This window comes from Cyprinodon tularosa, unplaced genomic scaffold (assembly GCF_016077235.1).
Source record: "Cyprinodon tularosa strain WSP-4 unplaced genomic scaffold, ASM1607723v1 ctg934, whole genome shotgun sequence".
Taxonomy (NCBI): domain Eukaryota; kingdom Metazoa; phylum Chordata; class Actinopteri; order Cyprinodontiformes; family Cyprinodontidae; genus Cyprinodon; species Cyprinodon tularosa.
In genome coordinates this window covers 51,717-70,052 of record NW_024039712.1, presented here as the reverse complement: position 1 = coordinate 70,052, position 18,336 = coordinate 51,717, and the positions used below count along the sequence as shown (strand labels likewise).

Below are 18,336 nucleotides of genomic sequence, written 5' to 3'. Positions count from 1 at the left end.
AAAAGAGGTGAATTGGAAGATAGCGGGGAAAATGTCAGCCGTGTGGGATTATTTTATCCAGCACGATGTGTAGATGGAGACTAGGTGTGGAGGACATTGGGGAGTATAAGGCATTTTTGTGTAACTATTATTTGCACAGATTTTTTTTTAAGCAGTGTCTTTTTTTCAAGAGTAGAGTCCTGATTCTAAGTTAATAGAATATTTTCCATATTCTGTTTTGCATTTTTATCAAAACTTACAGTAATACTTGCACCTTTAACTGTTTACGGTTTTACTGTTCACTGTGCAATTTCAGATTGCTGTTCGTAATTTTGTCCAGTTTGTGTTTATCTCTTAATAAACAGGAAAGTTTGTTGTTACCAATCATTGTGTTTTATTCAATCTCACCTAATTCAGCTGGCTAGATGTTATCAAGAGTACTAAAAGCCTTTTCAACATGAGTCTTACAACTTAGGCCAAATACTTTAACTTAATGGCTCGGATAGGCTGGTATCGGCCAGTATCGGTATCGGATCGGAAGTCCAAAAACAATATCGGATCGGATCGGAAGTGCAAAAACCTGGATCGGGACATCTATAGTTCAGGTTGTGACTGTCCTTTTGCTGTGAGGAAGTATGTTCTTTAGCCCAGCTGATCTTTTGCAGTGTGGATGTCACTGAAATACGCCTTGAAATCGATTAAAACACCTTGTGGTCAATTCCATTCACGACTCATCCTTTTTTGCATTAAGTAACTCAAAGTAACTAAGTAACTTTTACTCAAATTACATTTAAAACAAAGTAATTTTGTACTTTTACTTGAGTACATTTTGAGATGGGTAATTTTCCTTTTACTCTGAGTAGAATTTAGGCAAAGTAAAGATACTTTTACTCTTTTTTGTACTCTTTCCACCTCTGCCTTTTTTTTTTTTTTTTTTTTTTTTTTTTACAGTTTCCTGTCTGGTGATGTGTCAATAAGAATAATTGTCTTGATGCCAAAAGGAGCCCAACAGATTTTACTTTCACAAGTGTAGCAGTATGGCAATTGCCATACTGCTCCACTTGTTTCATGCATATAAATTGCTTTATTATAATTATGCAGGGAGTTTTACAGTTTATATGGACACTGCAATGTAAGTAGAGCAGAAAAACAGAAGAAGAAAAAGGAAAAAAAGGAGAAAAGATGAAAGAAAGAAGAGATAGAAAGGAGACAATGACAACATTTTCAGTCTGCTTCATCACCTGTAACGAGATGAAAAAAGAACAGCACAACCAAAAGACACAGTACGAGATATACAATAAAGCAACACCTTGAAACTATCGCTAAAGTAATATTATTAAGTCTGACATGTACTCTGCCTTTTTTCTAAGAATGCTTCTTCTTCATGTCTTCCAATGGTTGACTCTGTTTCCCATGCTTCATTGAGGTTCATCACAGACTATAGAGCCATGACATCACTGTGACCTGTCCTCTCAGGTGGGATGGTCTTCCCTCTCTACCAGAAGGCAGTGTCATTGCTACACCTTTATTTCCAAGGCCCTTCTTGGATTGCTGCCCTCTTACGTTCGTACCTTACTTCCACAGTAAAGTATGGCTCCTGCCCTGAGATCCAACCATCAGCTGTTGCTCCCCGAACAGAACTGGGGGAGAAAGTCTTTAGCTACTGGAAGTTGACTGAGTTTTTATTATTAAATGCTTTTAAGTTGAAAGTGAAGGAATTTGAAGCAGCCTCAATGATCTGTAATTGTTTTACTTGATATGTTATTTCATTTAATGTATCTCTCTTTCTTATGTAACTTTGTTGCCTCTTGGCCACAACTCCCTGGAAAAGTTGGTTTTTAATCTAAATGGTATTTTTTTCCTGGTTAAATAAAAAAAAAACTTTTTTGAGGGTAGATCAGCGTTAGCTGCAGATCCTCTGAATAAAAGATGGATTTCTGATCTAAATCCATCAAATGGTTCAGAGAACCTTCCTGTTGGTTCCAGCTCCGGTTTTAACTGGTGTTCTTTCCCTCCTTTGCTTTGTTGCTGCTCGTAGTTCTTTGTGGAAATCCTTAAAGCCAAAGGAACCTTAAAGGAGGATATTAGAGAAGCAATCTTCAGCTCAATCAAATCCATTCTGTCCATCAATCGGTAAGTTTATCACTGAATTCATTTTATTTTTTTGATTAACTGATTAATAATCACATAGCCAAAGGTTTTTTAAAGAAGACTTTTAACTAAAGGAAACCAGGTCCAACTAAAATAATTCCACTCCAGGAGTTCTGGATAGAGCAGATTGACAGATAAAAAAACTTTTTTTTTCTTAAATGCTAAATGTTCCATATTCTTTTTACAATCTTGCTATAATTCCTTCTCTGAGTCGCTCTGTCAGCTAAAGGCATGAATTACAGTCTCTATACTCCAGTTAACGATTAATGGATTACTAAATGAGTTGACGATAATTTCCATAATCGATTAATCTGATTAATCCAATTAATTGTTTCAGCCCTACTGCAGATTAGGCCATAGTGAATTAATATAATAGTGGTTCCGTACTACTATGCGCTACTATCAGCTCTTCATTGCAACATTTCTGAATCCTGCAATCTACAATAAAGCTTCAAATTATTCCCATCCCAGACTAATGTTGACTTGCAGCGGCCTGGCAGTGATTTCTAGCCAGCAGCCGTCTTTGGTTGCAGACGAAGGCTCTGGAGTCATCCAGCCATCTCTGCCCAGCCACTGAAGCAGCTGAGTCCAGTCTGCCCCATATAGGGATGACCTGTTGACTCCAGATCTTCCATCTGTGCTCTGGTTAAGTGATGAGGCCCTGTTGAATGATACTGTTTATTTCTGTGTTTAATCGTTCTGCATTTCCCGTCACACGACTGAGCAGATTCGCGATGTTGTGCACATGGCGAGTAAACGAGGAAAGTAATGGAGCCCAACAGGTCAATATTTCAGCAGCAGAGGAGGAAAAGTCCAAGAAGAAGTTTGAACTAGAGTTTAAACTGATTATTATTTTGCTAATCGATTAATCAGTCAATCATTTTTTGATTGATCAATTAATAATTATGGGGAGTGGCGGCCTAGTGGTTACGGCATAGCGCTTGGAATCCTGAGGTTCTGAGAATGAGCCCCAATCCTGCAGTCTGCCACTCTGGGCCCCTGAGCAAGACCCTTAACTCCACACTGCTCCCCGGGCGCCGCAAGATGGCAGCCCACTGCTCCCCGGGCGCCGCAAGATGGCAGCCCACTGCTCCCCAGGCGCCGCAAGATGGCAGCCCACTGCTCCCCGGGCGCCGCACAATGGCAGCCCACTGCTCCCCGGGCGCCGCACGATGGCAGCCCACTGCTCCCCAGGCGCATCAAAATGGCAGCCCACTGCTCCCCGGGCGCCGCACGATGGCAGCCTACTGCCATCATGATCAATAGATCATTATTTATACCTAAAACTAATACGTTTGCAGTGATTTAATGAATTTCGCATTAATCAGTAAAAAAAATGAAAACTATTTTCCTCTTGCCATCACCAAACATAATACGTTATTATGTTTGGGCATTTTTGCCCAAATATAGTAACCCCTCCCTCCTGCCATCTTCCAGCAGTGACGTCACGGTGCGGTAAGCCTAGCGCCATTCTCCCCGCTTTCCAAGCTAAATCAATGGGAACTACTAGACACATCTGCAATCAACAACAATTATTGAAGATTTCCAGAGGACTTCACCATTGAAATTCACCAGAGCTATAGTGAAACTGACAATGCCCACGTGCATGGCAGCTGGATGCTGGAATACATCGGGTAAAAGTGAAAAAAAGAGTTATTTCCCCTTTCTGATTCCTGATCCTCCACGGACGGGTTGGTCGTTGGATCGCCAACTTGAAGAGGGAGGATTTGCCATCGAACTTCTGGCCAGAGAAAAAACCCGTAATATGTAGCCAACATTTGGAAGAAGAATGTTTTCAAGATGACTTGGATAACAGCGCGTTGTGACAAACACCAGATACAGCACTGGGACTTGATCAACAGCCGATACCGCACCGTGAAACACAAACCAGTAGGTGGCAGTAGTGTTCTTTGACAAACATGGATGCCTCCAGTAAAGCACATTCACATGAAAATTACTCTGAATTAAAAACACTGATCATTTATTGAACAGGATGGAATCATTTCAGATTTAAAGAACTTTCTGAAGTTTGAATTCTGAATATGAGCGACTTTTCCTTTAAAGCCTTGGTTTTGCTGAGCGGAGTATAATCTCATGTCTGCAGGTATAAAACCTCTTTATCTCGGTCTGATTCAGCTGCTAAAGGCAGTTTTAGCAGCGCCTGTCTGGAATCCAGTTGCATGTGCTGTGAACAGGCCTCTGTATTTATTTATTTAGTTATTTATTTTTTTGGTCGGCCAATCATTGGACCACTTGCATGCGAATCGTGGAGAGAAATCCGTAAATATCTCTGACCAGTAATGATCTGTTGCACCACTAATCACTGCCAAGCCGGATGGTTAAAGATTCAGGGAAATGTTACTAGTTTAAAGAGATTTATGGAAACAAAACATGTATTGTTTCTCTGTTTTACAGGTTTGGGGGAAAGTTTCTTGTGTTCCAGCTGAAGCTGTTAAACAGGTGTATTCAAACAAAGTTTATCAAACCTTAAGCTCCTCAAGGAGCCGTTTTCAAGGCTGCGGCTGACTATACCCGTACTCATTCTACATAGTTTGATCTGTTTTTTTGTTTCAGGAAAAAATAAAGCATTTTCTCTTCACAACTGCACTGAACTGAAAGGAAAGCTGTGGGATTTCTGGTTAGGAAGGATTGGACACCTATAATAAGATTTTTAAGTCTAAATGAGGGTGTGAGTGTCTGCAGACGGCGAGTCTTTCTAGTTTATAGAGCTACAATGAAGACTGAAGTATAAATTACAGCCTGACTTGGTGGATGAATGGTTCCACAGTTCCCATACATCTTCATTATCTGCCCATTACTGGAGCAGTGGTTAAAGCACACTGATGGGCTGTTTTGTGGAACGTCGGTTGCTTAGAAAGGTTTCTGATTAAAGACTTTGCTCTTTTCTGACATGTTATAGTCGCTAAATGTGTAACAGCTAGAGGTTATAGATAATAGATCTTTATCTCATAATGAATACATGGATCATTCTCTGAGCTTTCGCTGATGGAAGCAATAAACATTGTATGTGCATAATGCTTAATTCAGTTCTATTCAGTTCTATTCTATAGCGTCACGTAATATCATGTCATCTCAGGTCACTTTACAGAGACAATTCAACCAGATCATCCAGTCAGACTCATTGACTCTTCAGCAATCCCTCACACTAAGCGTGCTTGTAGCGACAGTGGAGAGGAAAAACTCCCTTTGAACAAGAAGAAACCTCCAGTAGAACCAGGCTCAGTGTGAGCGGCCATCTGCTGAGGCCCACTGGGGTTCAAGGAGACAGAAGCAGACATAGAAAAAGAAGCATAGATACAAAAGGCACTGTCAGTCAGAGAAACAGGACTACACTGAAAAACAGGAACAGACCAGATGAAGCTACTATGAGAAAAAGCAGAGAGAGCAGAACGTTATAGATTGAACTAATAGATTCTGCAGAGTGGGAGAATAGAGATAGAATGATGAAAAAGGGGTCCCTATGTCCTCCAGCAGTCTAAGCCTATAGCCTGACCAAGGTTGAAGACGTATCGCTTCCCATCCAGGAGGCTTATTCAGTAAAAAAATAAATAAAATAAAAAAAAGCTGAGAAAGTTTCCTGAATGGGAAGCAAAATGTCTTCAAACTTGTAAAGCAAAGTCCACTGGTTGTTTTTTTTAAACTTTATTGGAATCTCCATGTTGTTTAGAAACATCAGATCTCCAAATGCAGATTGTTCTAGTCTGAGAATTGACAAGGACTTCTGGATAGGTGTGAAAATGTCTTCAGAAAAACTGAAAGTCTGGTTTCCTCCCATCTTGTGCTTGTGAACATTGTACCAGACACACAGCAGGCAGCAGGCGCATGTGACCCAACTCCTCCTACTTCAGTTCAATCTGAACGGCACAATTCTGACTTCTGTCGCTAGTAAAGCTTTTTATGTTTTGTACTGAATCATATGGACTGTGTGGCGGCCATCTTTGTAATGTGACTGATAGTTTATACAGAGCTAAGCTAAGTGTTAGAACGTTCTCAAATAAAACCTTGCTTTTGTTTGCTGTTGCTTTTTGCAGATCGCTGCTGGTCCATTTGGAAAACGGCTACATCGGGAAAGGCCTGGAAACATTCTGCTCACAGTTGCATCACTACAACAGCTATGTGGACAATATCTACAATGCTAACAAAGTGCTGGGGGTAGAGACACGCCGTCTGCTTATCAACCTGTTGCTCTCATTTTAATGAATTCAACTTGTTTTTCACTGAAGCTTATAGTAGAAAAGGGGATCATCTTAGTGCCAAATAATAAATAACTCCCCTGGTGTTTGACGTTAGGCGCCTGCTAAGATCGCCCACTAAGCCCAGATTTTAGAACCATTGTTCTACGGTTGTTTATGTCTCTTTATGAATTATCTATTTGGTGCAAAATCTTTGGATTTATTCACTCTAGTCAAAATATTTTCGATCCTATTTAAATATTTGGGTGTTTGCGCCAACTATTTCAGTTTGATATATCTAATAACTGATGGACGCAGTAATATTTCAGTATTGAATTGAGGTTTTGTTTTAATGCATATTGCAGATTTTCTGTTAGTCCAATAAACCTGAATTCAATACGTACATATTACCGCGTCCATCAGTTATTGGAAATATCAAACTGAAATAGCTGCTGCAATCATGTTGCTGATCTAAACGACTTAATATTTCCATCCATCCAACCGTCCATCTTTTCCCGCTCAGTCCTCTCATAGTGGTGCTGGCGCCTATCTTTGGCGGTCTACGGCGAGAGGCGGGGTCCACCCTGGACAGGTCGCCAGTCTGTCACAGGGAAACACAGACAAACAAATACATGCATCCATGCACGCTTCAGAGAAGCCACTTAACAGTCATGATTTTGAACTGTGGGAGGAAACCGGAGTACCCGGAGAGAACTCACGCATGCTCAGGGAGAACAAGCTAACTCCAGCAGAATAGAACAGAAAATCACTTTATTGTCCCTCAATGGGGAAATGCTGATGTTACAGCAACAAAAAGATAGAAAAAAAGGTCACACAAACATGGACCTTAGAAAAATGTATCAGAATAATATAATAGTGAAGAGTTAAAAGATAAACAATAAAATCCTGTAAAGTGTTTTAATAATATAAAACTGGAGAATAAATAACCAATATGCAGCTATGGACATTTTTACAGTAATGGATATTTGAAAATTGCAGCAACATCAGAGATGTGCAGAATGACAGCAGCAGGTTATTTAACTGACTAAGGTAGAAACTGCAAAATCAGCATGAATGGAACAACTGATTGAGGTTGATGGGATCATTGAGGTTAATGCAAACAGCTTTTCAGCACTGAACATTTCCAGTTATAAAGTGCAGCAGTGATCAGAATGTAGGCAGTTTAGGAGAAAATGAAAAACCAGTTTAAAGTCAAAGTGCAAAAAGGCATTGATATGGAAAGGTTTAATGCAAAATAAATGGTGCAAAATGCATTAGCATAGTGAGTTGTGTGACTTCGAACCCAGAGCTAGCCCCGTTGCTAACAATGATCCAATTCTCTGTCTGCCTTTGTAACCATTGTTTTGTAATCTAATCCTGTGAAAAAGCCCACGTAGAGGCGCTGCAGGGAAATTATAAGACTTCATAAACCATTTAGGAGAAATGCTCTGGGATGAGTTTAAATGATTAGAGATGAAATCTGCCTCCGTCTGAGAATGACCTCACTTCCTGCCATGTTTTCTCAGATCCAGCTGAAGAAAAACAAAGCCTTCCGCCGCTTTAAGACGCTCCAAGAGGCTCGACCGCAGTTTGAAAACCAGAAGCTGGAGGACTTACTTCAGATGCCAGTTCAGCGAATTCAGCAGTAAGACTTCGCCTCGTTGTTTGAGATGAAAATGTTCCTTATAAGAATGCCAAACTGAGGAGGAACTTTGCTGTTTGGCGTTCTGAGTGCAACCTGTTCATTGCTCAGGAAATGTTTTGTTACAGTCAGGAAGTTTTTGTCTGTTAACATGGGAAAACTGTTGTATTTTACTATTTATTATTTTATTTTCAATCACAATAACAGGAAAATTGCACCAGCTGAGTAACACGAGTGAGGTCGGAAAGCAGGGTGCTTCTGTCCTGAAAAGGTTCCTGGTGTAAAACCATCAATCCCTTATAAGAGATTGAAAATGATCTGACCAAAGTGATGTGTTAAATCTAGGTGTGTCAGTTAATAAATAATAAATCAGTCAGTGGGCCTATATATGGGGCTACAGGAAGTCACTGTGCTGTTTGGTGACATGGTGTGTACCACACTCAACATGGACCACAGGAAGTGACGGAACCAGTTCCTCAGTGGACTAGAAGGAAATTTATAGACGAGCACGTAAAAGGTAAAGGCTAAAAACTTCTAAGGATTAAAATTGAACGTCAAGTTCAGGGAACATCAGCATCAGGGTCGTCCGGCTTTGGATGACTGGCTGTAGACGGCGAACAAACTCATCAAACCGACACACAGACAATCCTAGCTAGTTCCTGATTGTCCCTCTGGCAATACAATAAACAAATAAATGTAGGTAGAAATTAACTTATACAGTGAGACATAAAATATATATATATATATATTTTAATTAGCTTCTTTATTTATTTGTCTTTGTAATAATTACCTTATTTATTTATTGTCTGTTATAATCTTTATTTATTATATTTTTAAGTATTTTTTTGTAAATGTGATATTTTTGTCTTATTTTGTTTTATTCTTTTGTTTTTTTCTACCCTCTTGATTTCTTCAACACTATTTATGTCTGCCTGTCACTCTAAGCCCCGCCCCTCCTTATTTGCATAATGAAGCGAAATGCAGACAAATGTAAAAGCGACGACAGAAATAAAAAGCATGAAATAAATAAAGGGTAAAAAAATACAAAGGAAGATAAAACAGACAAAAATATTATAACATGCATATAAATACTTAAAAAATAAGTAATAAAGTTAAAGATTATAACGGACATTCAATAAATAAGGTAATTATTACAAAGGTCGAATAAAAGAAACTAATTGAAAGAAATATATTTATATATGCATTTATGTCTCACTGTATAATTTAATTTGTTTGTATTTTTTTGGGGACAATTAATTGTATGCTTATTTATTAATTGAGCATTTATTTAGTTCTGTATTTATTTTTAAATATGGCAGAATTGGTCCTCCATATAGAATAGCATAGACCACGCTTTACAATTGGACGTAAATCAATAATATCTGCATCATACCTGCAACAAGCTAACTGACACACTGCTGTTAAAGGATAACCAGCCCTTGTACCCCCCTGTATACTACACATCCCAGGATGCACCATGAGGCTGAAACACAGCCTGATCCTGAAAATCTCGGATGACTGGAGAATCGGCCTTAAAAAGGCAAAAACTCATACATTGTATGCACGGCTTTACTTATTTCACGTTCAAAATGCCAATTAAAAAATTGTTAAATCTGGACTTCCACGGGACCTTATTTGTCTTTTTCCACCAGTCTATTTTTGGGTGCAAATGCAAAAAAAACGCTTGCATTGTACACCCCTGCATTTTCCTAGCAAACGCCAGGATCTACTGCAGGGACATTGGAATCTCATTTGGTGGGGTGGTGCCACAAATAGGGAAGGTAATCCGCATACAGGGATCACACTCCCAGAAGTAGTGACTCAACAAAGTACCCTAGTAAACGTGAGCAGGCAGCTCATCACCCCAACACGAAGAGATTTGAGCTTGAATCACTCTCCCATGAATCAACTAATTGATCCTTGAGAGGAAACTATAGATAGGAGTAAACTCATGGGTTTTAGGAAAAAATAAAAGGAAACAATTACCATTTAATCCTACATAATACACCTTTAAATCAAGATTAATTGCAATTTGTACTTTATTTTTCTGCAACAATGGATTATTTCCTCATGTTCACACATACACACTGTTTTTTCTTTTAATTAAAAGATGATCCTGTCTTGTTTGTGCTTTTCTTAGGTATAATCAGTATCTGCAAGAACTTGCTGCCAACACTGCTCCAGACCACCCAGAGTTTGAACAACTCTCAAGTAAGTCTAGTTAAAAATATGCGTAGCTTTTATTATAGTTCAAGTAAAATATGTCTTTCATTTTGAATTGAGTTTTTGCTCCTTTTTTTTGTTTTGTTTTTTTTTTTGCTAAGTTTATCACCAATTCTATTCAGTTTATTTCTATAGCGCCAATTCACATCATGTCATCTCAAGGTAGTTTCCAGTTCACCAGATCATCCAGTCAGATTGATTCAAAGTTTTCTAAGGAAAACCAGCTGATTGCATTGACTCATTGACTCTTCAGCAATCCCTCACACTAAGCATGCTTGTAGCGACAGTGGAGAGGAAAAACTCCCTTTGAACAGGAAGAAACCTCCAGCAGAACCAGGCTCAGTGTGAGCGGCCATCTGCTGAGGCCCACTGGGGTTCAAGGAGACAGAAGCAGACATAGAAAAAGAAGCATAGATACAAAAGGCAACTGTCAACCAGCTCTACAGGCGGCCCCGTCCAGGAAACACACAGCCAGGCAGACGAGCTCCGAGCCAGCTCCATTGTCAGAGGATGAAGAGAGCACATCCAGTTAGACACAGTCAGAGAAACAGGACTACACTGGAAAACAGGCCAAGCTCCAACATCTAGAAACAAAGGTGTTGATGGCTGCAGCACAGCTGATATTTCTCTCCAGGATGGAGTCACAGCCAAACAGGAACAGACCAGATGAAGCTACTATGAGAAAAAGCAGAGAGAGCAGAACGTTAGAGATTGAACTAACAGATTCTGCAGAGTGGGAGAATAGAGATAGAATGAAGCAGAATGATGAAAAAGGGGTCCCTATGTCCTCCAGCAGTCTAAGCCTATAGCAGCAGAACTATAGAGATAGCTCAGGATAACCTGAGCCACTCTAACTATAAGCTTTATCAAAAAGGAAAGTTTTAAGTCTAGCCTTAAAAGTAGACAGGGTGTCTGCCTCACGGACTAAAACTGGTAGTTGGTTCCACAGGAGAGGAGCCTGATAACTAAAAGATCTGCCTCCCATTCTACTTTTAGAAATTCTAGGAACCACTAGTAAACCTGCAGATTGAGAGCGAAGTGCTCTGTTAGGAACATAAGGAACAATCAGATCTCTGATATCAGATGGAGCTTGGCCATTTAAGGCTTTATATGTGAGAAGGAGGATTTTAAATTCTATTCTGGATTTAACAGGAAGCCAATGAAGAGAAGCCAGGATAGGAGAGATATGATTTGGTTTCTTGTGTATCACACTAGAAACATCTCATGATGGGTGAAAGTAAAGAACTTTCTCAATTCCATTATTTCAATATTTCAAGAATACAAAAATTGTAATAAAGTTCTTAAATGTTTAAAGTGAATAAAATTAAGACCGGTCAGACTCTGCTTCAGGCTTTATTATTAATATTTAAGCTTGCTTATAAAAGGTACCAATAGGTGGTCTCATGTTTATCATTCTAAAATCATTTGAATTAAAACATTTTCTTGTTGATTCATGTCTATATTTCTGACTCACGTTAGGAAACTTATCTGTGAAAACAGTAATTCAGAATAAGATGATTACTTTAAAGCCTTTTCTCTTCTTTTTGTGCATTCCACCTTGTGGGTAGGCCTGACAGTAGCTGGCGGCTGATTCAGCATGACTGACTTGACTTTGTGCAAACAGGTCCCATGTCAGCCATTTTCTTTCAAGTCAAAGCCTTTGTTCTTTTTCCATATGATCCTCGGAGAAATAAAACATTTGCAGGCCGGGCGTTTTCACTTCAAAGACCTCGCTGTTGTACCATGAACATTTTATATAGACAGTTTTAATCTAAGCAACTTCATGGGAGAATACTGCCTCATTGTAAGTTTTAAAATAGGCCTTTATTTGTTCCGAACTCGGGATGATTTGAAGACTTCTTTCCTAAAATTCCCAGTTGTGCTCGGCTACTCCGAGACGTCAATTTGCACAGAAATAAGAAACACATTTTTGTAACTTTGTGAGGAGAAACGGGCTCAACAGAACCTTTATGTAGAAATTAATCTGATTTAAAGAGTGGCTTAAAAAGAGAGAGTGGGATTGTATTCATGCTGCCTGGAAAACAGCTAATTGGGCCAAATGTATTATTAATCATTTTTTAAACTCTAAACAAGATTTGTTTTCATTCAGCTTGTATTAAAATAGTTTGAGATAAGAATATACATGATTAAAATTTGAATAAAGTGAAAACATTGAACTTTTTTTTCACTTGTTTCACAGCTGACACATGTATGATATTGATTCCTGAAATGTTTTAAGCCTGTTTCTTTTAATTTTGGTGATTTTTTAACGGAAATGAACAGAAAATGAAAATACAGACTTCAGACTAGTGCAAAATTTGATGATTTGATACATTGGTATAGAAATACAGGTCATGCTCTTATCTTGAGGACAACCTGCCTAATTATTCACCCTTTTCTTTTAAGATTACAATGTTTCAGCAGCACATTCAGCATAATGGGCTGTTGTTTGTTTAGTAAACGATGAAAACAAACCTTCGCCAAAAATTTCTACTTTAGAGGAAAGAAAAGGCTTTGCCTTTATAGTTTGAATATATAATAAAGAATTGAACTTTATTGATCTCACACTGGAGAAATGTACTTCTGCGTTTAGCCCCTCCCCTTGGGGAGCAGTGGGCTGCCATTAGCGGCGCCCAGGGAGCAGTGAGGGGTTAAGAGTCTTGCTCAGAGACCTAGAGTGGCAGTCCGTGGGCATTGAACCGGGAACTTGCTACCTTCTCAGAGCACAGAGCTCTGCTCTAACCACTAGGCCATCACTCCCCTCTATCGCTGCCAGCTGTGTAGTAAGGCAAGGCACGTTTATTTCTATGGCGCAGTTCAGGACATGCATAATTCAAAGTCCTTTACAAGAATTGGACAATAAAATAGAAGAGAAATAAAAACAGAATAAAGATTAAAAAACATGATAAACAGGTAGTAAAAGAAAAACTAATAATACTGCAGTTAACAGTTTAACTCCATCAGTCGAAGGCAGCTCTAAACTAACAGGAGTTTGTTCCAAATCAGTGGAGCATAGATGCTGCTTCTCCATGGTTGCTTCTAGTTCTAGGTGAACAGAGTAGGCTGGAACTTTAGGTGTGTTAAATTTTAAAGGCTGCGTCCTCCAAGGACGCAATCTATCTGGACTGGACCCTTTGAGGTCCATGAAAATAAGGAGACCGGAAGAGTTTTGGCTGTGAATTCAAACATGTCCAGCCTTCTGCGGCTTTTACCGCCATATGCTCTGTCGCCAAGCAACCATGAGAGATCACACACAAACAGGAAAAGAATAAATACAGAAATTCTCACTGCTGTTTTGGGTGTTATTAAAATGTTTGGGGATCTTCAACAGCTGCATGATGTCAGATTTCTAGCCGCCACACGCAGAGATATCGGAATCTGAGCTAAAGTGTCAGCCAAACCCATTTATACAGTAAAAGATAAAACCTTTCAGTAAACCAAACATTACCGCCACATATCTGACAAACTGTTTGGCACCATTTCCTTTTGTCCTCTGAGCACGGAGCAGCTGGCTTGCTTGGACTCGCACAGAATCATGGGATACCCAAGTTTATGGAAGATACATAGGACCCATTCTTCGAAACTGTCAAAAAGAAGGATGCATTTATAGGCCGCATGACGAGGAGTCTTCCAATCCAAACAGACCTCAGCGCCGTGCTATGACGTAATCAGGCTACGAATTCGGCCTTCAGAGGACGCATCCCATGAATTCGAACTCAGCCTAGAAGACCTGAGTGGTCTGGGAGGTTTACCCACTGACAGGACGACTTCCTGTTCAACTTTCTGTTGCCGGTCCCCTCGGCTACTTAAGGCTAAACTCCGCTGAAAGCTTTGCTGAGTCTGGACCAGGTCCCTCCGGAGAGGTCTGTCCTCGCTGGACAGAGTCAGACTACCTTTTTCTTACACTTCAGAAGGAGCTAAATTTAGAGTTGACGTTTTTTTTCCTGCGAATCAAACAGAGTTGAACGAAGTGTTTCCTGAAACACCTCCAGCAGAGCAGAGTAGAGATTGAGAGCCAAGTGCTCTGTTAGGAACATAACACCTTTGAAAGACCGAGAGTCTGACCTCTTCGTAATACATCATTCAATGATATCAAAAACTCTATTTCTAAACAAATCACCAGACATTTTCAGAAATGCTCCTACATCTTATAGACGGTCTTTCTAGAAGTGCACTGTGTGGACCAAAGTCCTACCGAACTGTGAATTATGTTGTGTGTTTTTAGTTTTCTTCCTGTATGGGGAGCTTTTAAAAATTTAAAACATTAGTGCAGTGGTTTATGTTAAAATAAACCTTTGGGTTAAGTTGTCGAAACAGGTTTTTCTTGTAAATTTGGTCTTAAATTTTTATTTCAAGTGGCATTAAAAAGTCTTCAATTAAACTTGCGATATGCTGTAGGAACCCTGTAATATCAACGGTGCTAACTGATTTCCCATTTCCACTACCCCTCTGAAACCGATTTGTGCCGAGTTCGGGCCCAGCTTGGATCAGTTAACCGGGCCCAGCTTGGATCAGTTAACTGGGCCAAGCTTGGATCAGTTAACCGGGCCCAGCTTGGATCAGTTAACCGGGCCCAGCTTGGATCAGTTAACCGGGCCAAGCCTTGGATCAGTTAACCGGGCCCAGCTTGGATCAGTTAACCGGGCCAAGCCTTGGATCAGTTAACCGGGCCAAGCCTTGGATCAGTTAATCGGGCCCAGCTTGGATCAGTTAACCGGGCCCAGCTTGGATCAGTTAACCGGGCCCAGCTTGGATCAGTTAACCGGGCCAAGCTTGGATCAGTTAACCGGGCCCAGCTTGGATCAGTTAACCGGGCCAAGCCTTGGATCAGTTAACCGGGCCAAGCCCTGGATCAGTTAACCGGGCCAAGCTTGGATCAGTTAACCGGGCCCAGCTTGGATCGGTTAACCGGGCCCAGCTTGGATCAGTTAACCGGGCCAAGCTTGGATCAGTTAACCGGGCCCAGCTTGGATCAGTTAACCGGGCCAAGCCTTGGATCAGTTAACCGGGCCAAGCCCTGGATCAGTTAACCGGGCCAAGCTTGGATCAGTTAACCGGGCCCAGCTTGGATCAGTTAACCGGGCCCAGCTTGGATCAGTTAACCGGGCCCAGCTTGGATCAGTTAACCGGGCCCAGCTTGGATCAGTTAATCGGGCCCAGCTTGGATCAGTTAATCGGGCCCAGCTTGGATCAGTTAACCGGGCCAAGCTTGGATCAGTTAATCGGGTCCAGCTTGGATCAGTTAACCGGGCCAAGCCTTGGATCAGTTAACCGGGCCAAGCTTGGATCAGTTAACCGGGCCAAGCTTGGATCAGTTAACCGGGCCCAGCTTGGATCAGTTAACCGGGCCAAGCTTGGATCAGTTAACCGGGCCAAGCCTTGGATCAGTTAACCGGGCCAAGCCTTGGATCAGTTAACCGGGCCAAGCTTGGATCAGTTAACCGGGCCCAGCTTGGATCAGTTAATCGGGCCCAGCTTGGATCAGTTAACCGGGCCAAGCCTTGGATCAGTTAACCGGGCCAAGCCTGGATCAGTTAACCGGGCCCAGCTTGGATCAGTTAATCGGGCCCAGCTTGGATCAGTTAATCGGGCCCAGCTTGGATCAGTTAACCGGGCCCAGCTTGGATCAGTTAATCGGGCCCAGCTTGGATCAGTTAATCGGGCCCAGCTTGGATCAGTTAATCGGGCCCAGCTTGGATCAGTTAACCGGGCCCAGCTTGGATCAGTTAATCGGGCCCAGCTTGGATCAGTTAACCGGGCCAAGCTTGGATCAGTTAATCGGGCCCAGCTTGGATCAGTTAACCGGGCCAAGCTTGGATCAGTTAACCGGGCCAAGCTTGGATCAGTTAACCGGGCCAAGCTTGGATCAGTTAACCGGGCCAAGCTTGGATCAGTTAACCGGGCCAAGCTTGGATCAGTTAACCGGGCCCAGCTTGGATCAGTTAACCGGGCCAAGCTTGGATCAGTTAACCGGGCCAAGCTTGGATCAGTTAACCGGGCCAAGCTTGGATCAGTTAACCGGGCCCAGCTTGGATCAGTTAACCGGGCCAAGCTTGGATCAGTTAACCGGGCCAAGCTTGGATCAGTTAACCGGGCCAAGCTTGGATCAGTTAACCGGGCCAAGCTTGGATCAGTTAACTGGGCCAAGCTTGGATCAGTTAACTGGGCCCAGCTTGGATCAGTTAATCGGGCCCAGCTTGGATCAGTTAACCGGGCCAAGCTTGGATCAGTTAACCGGGCCAAGCTTGGATCAGTTAACCGGGCCAAGCTTGGATCAGTTAACCGGGCCAAGCTTGGATCAGTTAACCGGGCCAAGCTTGGATCAGTTAACCGGGCCAAGCTTGGATCAGTTTACCGGGCCATACTTGGATCAGTTAACCGGGCCATACTTGGATCAGTTAACCGGGCCATACTTGGATCAGTTAACCGGGCCATACTTGGATCAGTTAACCGGGCCCAGCTTGGATCAGTTACCCGGGCCAAGCTTGGATCAGTTACCCGGGCCAAGCTTGGATCAGTTAACCGGGCCCAGCTTGGATCAGTTAACCGGGCCCAGCTTGGATCAGTTAACCGGGCCCGCCTTGGATCAGTTAACCGGGCCATGCTTGGATCAGTTAACCGGGCCATGCTTGGATCAGTTAACCGGGCCAAGCTTGGATCAGTTACCCGGGCCAAGCTTGGATCAGTTAACCGGGCCCAGCTTGGATCAGTTAACCGGGCCAAGCTTGGATCAGTTAACCGGGCCCAGCTTGGTTCTTACAAACATTTACACATCATGCTAACATGGTTACTCACCTCCTATCGGGGGTCCATGATACTACAGCTCTTAAGGGGAAAATTATACAAATTCAGGAACATATGTGACTGGATGGCGTCCTCGCATAAATTTTAATGAGAGCCTCGGTCCCTGCATCATCCCAGGTCGCACCGCGATCTATTGATGCTGTTTATTGTTAATAAGCTGAGAAGAAGAGATCTGTGAATACAAAGCTGGACACGATGGAAAACCCGCTAAATGAGTCAGTTGACTGTCTATAGGACATGAGGCAGTCTGCTCATGAGCTCTTTATTAAAAAATCGAGCCACAGCTGAACCGCGCTGAGTCCTACTGATGAACTAGCGCTAGATTTAGCGAAGTTCGGTTGTTTCTGGCCCGGTTCAGATACGGTCCATTTAAACTCAACAGTTATCTGGGTTACCGTGCTCAGACCGATCTCAGCATGGTTTCAAAGGGGTAAATGGGGCTCTAATGTCCTCATTCCAGTGTGATGTTCAAAACAATTTAAAGGAGACCACCAACACAAACTGCTCCCAGTTAAAACATTCAGTTCTTGGTTTTTCTATACAGATGATGGACAGACAACAGTTGAACATCTATTATAGTTTTTGACAGTAGAATGAAATCAATGAGTTGGTCTCTGAGTTTTAAAACAAAGAAAATATTGGAAGAAGTATTTAAAGATGCCCTGCCACAGATGTCTTTGTGTCTTTGTTTCCTGTAGGGGCTGTCGATGCTCTGTCTGAAGTATCCCAACGTATCAAGGACAACGCTCAGCGCCATGACAATCACCTGCAGCTCTGCAGAGTGCAGAAACTGCTGAAAGGCCGGAAGGCACAGGTGTTGGCTCCAGGTTGGATCATTTTGTTATGTATTCCTTTTTATTTTCTGCATGAGTTTCCCTTAGCTGGATTCTGTTTCAGCAGACTGGGTTCGTAACAGAGCACTTATAAATCCCTACATAGATTCCAAAAAACTTTGTTTTGACTTTGTTTTCCAAGTTTGAAGACCTTTAGCTTCCCATCCAGGAATTTTTCAATTTAAAATGTCAGAAATTGCGTTGATTTCATGACTTTATAGAGTGCATCAACAAAAAATCCTTGTTTTGGTTTAGAAATCATGCAAGTTGAAACAAACGAACAGTTCAATTCAATTCAATTCAGTTTATTTCTATAGCGCCAAATTCACAACGCATGTCATCTCAAGGCACTTTACAGTTCAACCAGATCATACAGTCAGATTGATACAAAGTTTTCTATCTAAGGAAAACCAGTTGATTGCATTGACTCATTGACTCAAATACAATACCTCACACTAAGCATGCTTGTAGCGACAGTGGAGAGGAAAAACTCCCTTTTAACAGGAAGAAA

General features: G+C 41.6%; 1 protein-coding gene across 1 annotated transcript in view; it reads left to right on the top strand.

Annotated features, from left to right (window-relative positions):
- Window positions 1–18,336, top strand: part of arhgef39 (Rho guanine nucleotide exchange factor (GEF) 39) — a 52,232-nt gene that overhangs the window by 10,376 nt on the left and 23,520 nt on the right. Inside the window, exons 3-7 of the mRNA XM_038274851.1 lie at window positions 2,018–2,112; window positions 6,183–6,303; window positions 7,850–7,968; window positions 10,106–10,176; window positions 17,691–17,819. Of these exons, the coding sequence (XP_038130779.1) occupies window positions 2,018–2,112; window positions 6,183–6,303; window positions 7,850–7,968; window positions 10,106–10,176; window positions 17,691–17,819 (535 nt within the window). The remainder of the gene's footprint in view (window positions 1–2,017; window positions 2,113–6,182; window positions 6,304–7,849; window positions 7,969–10,105; window positions 10,177–17,690; window positions 17,820–18,336) is intronic.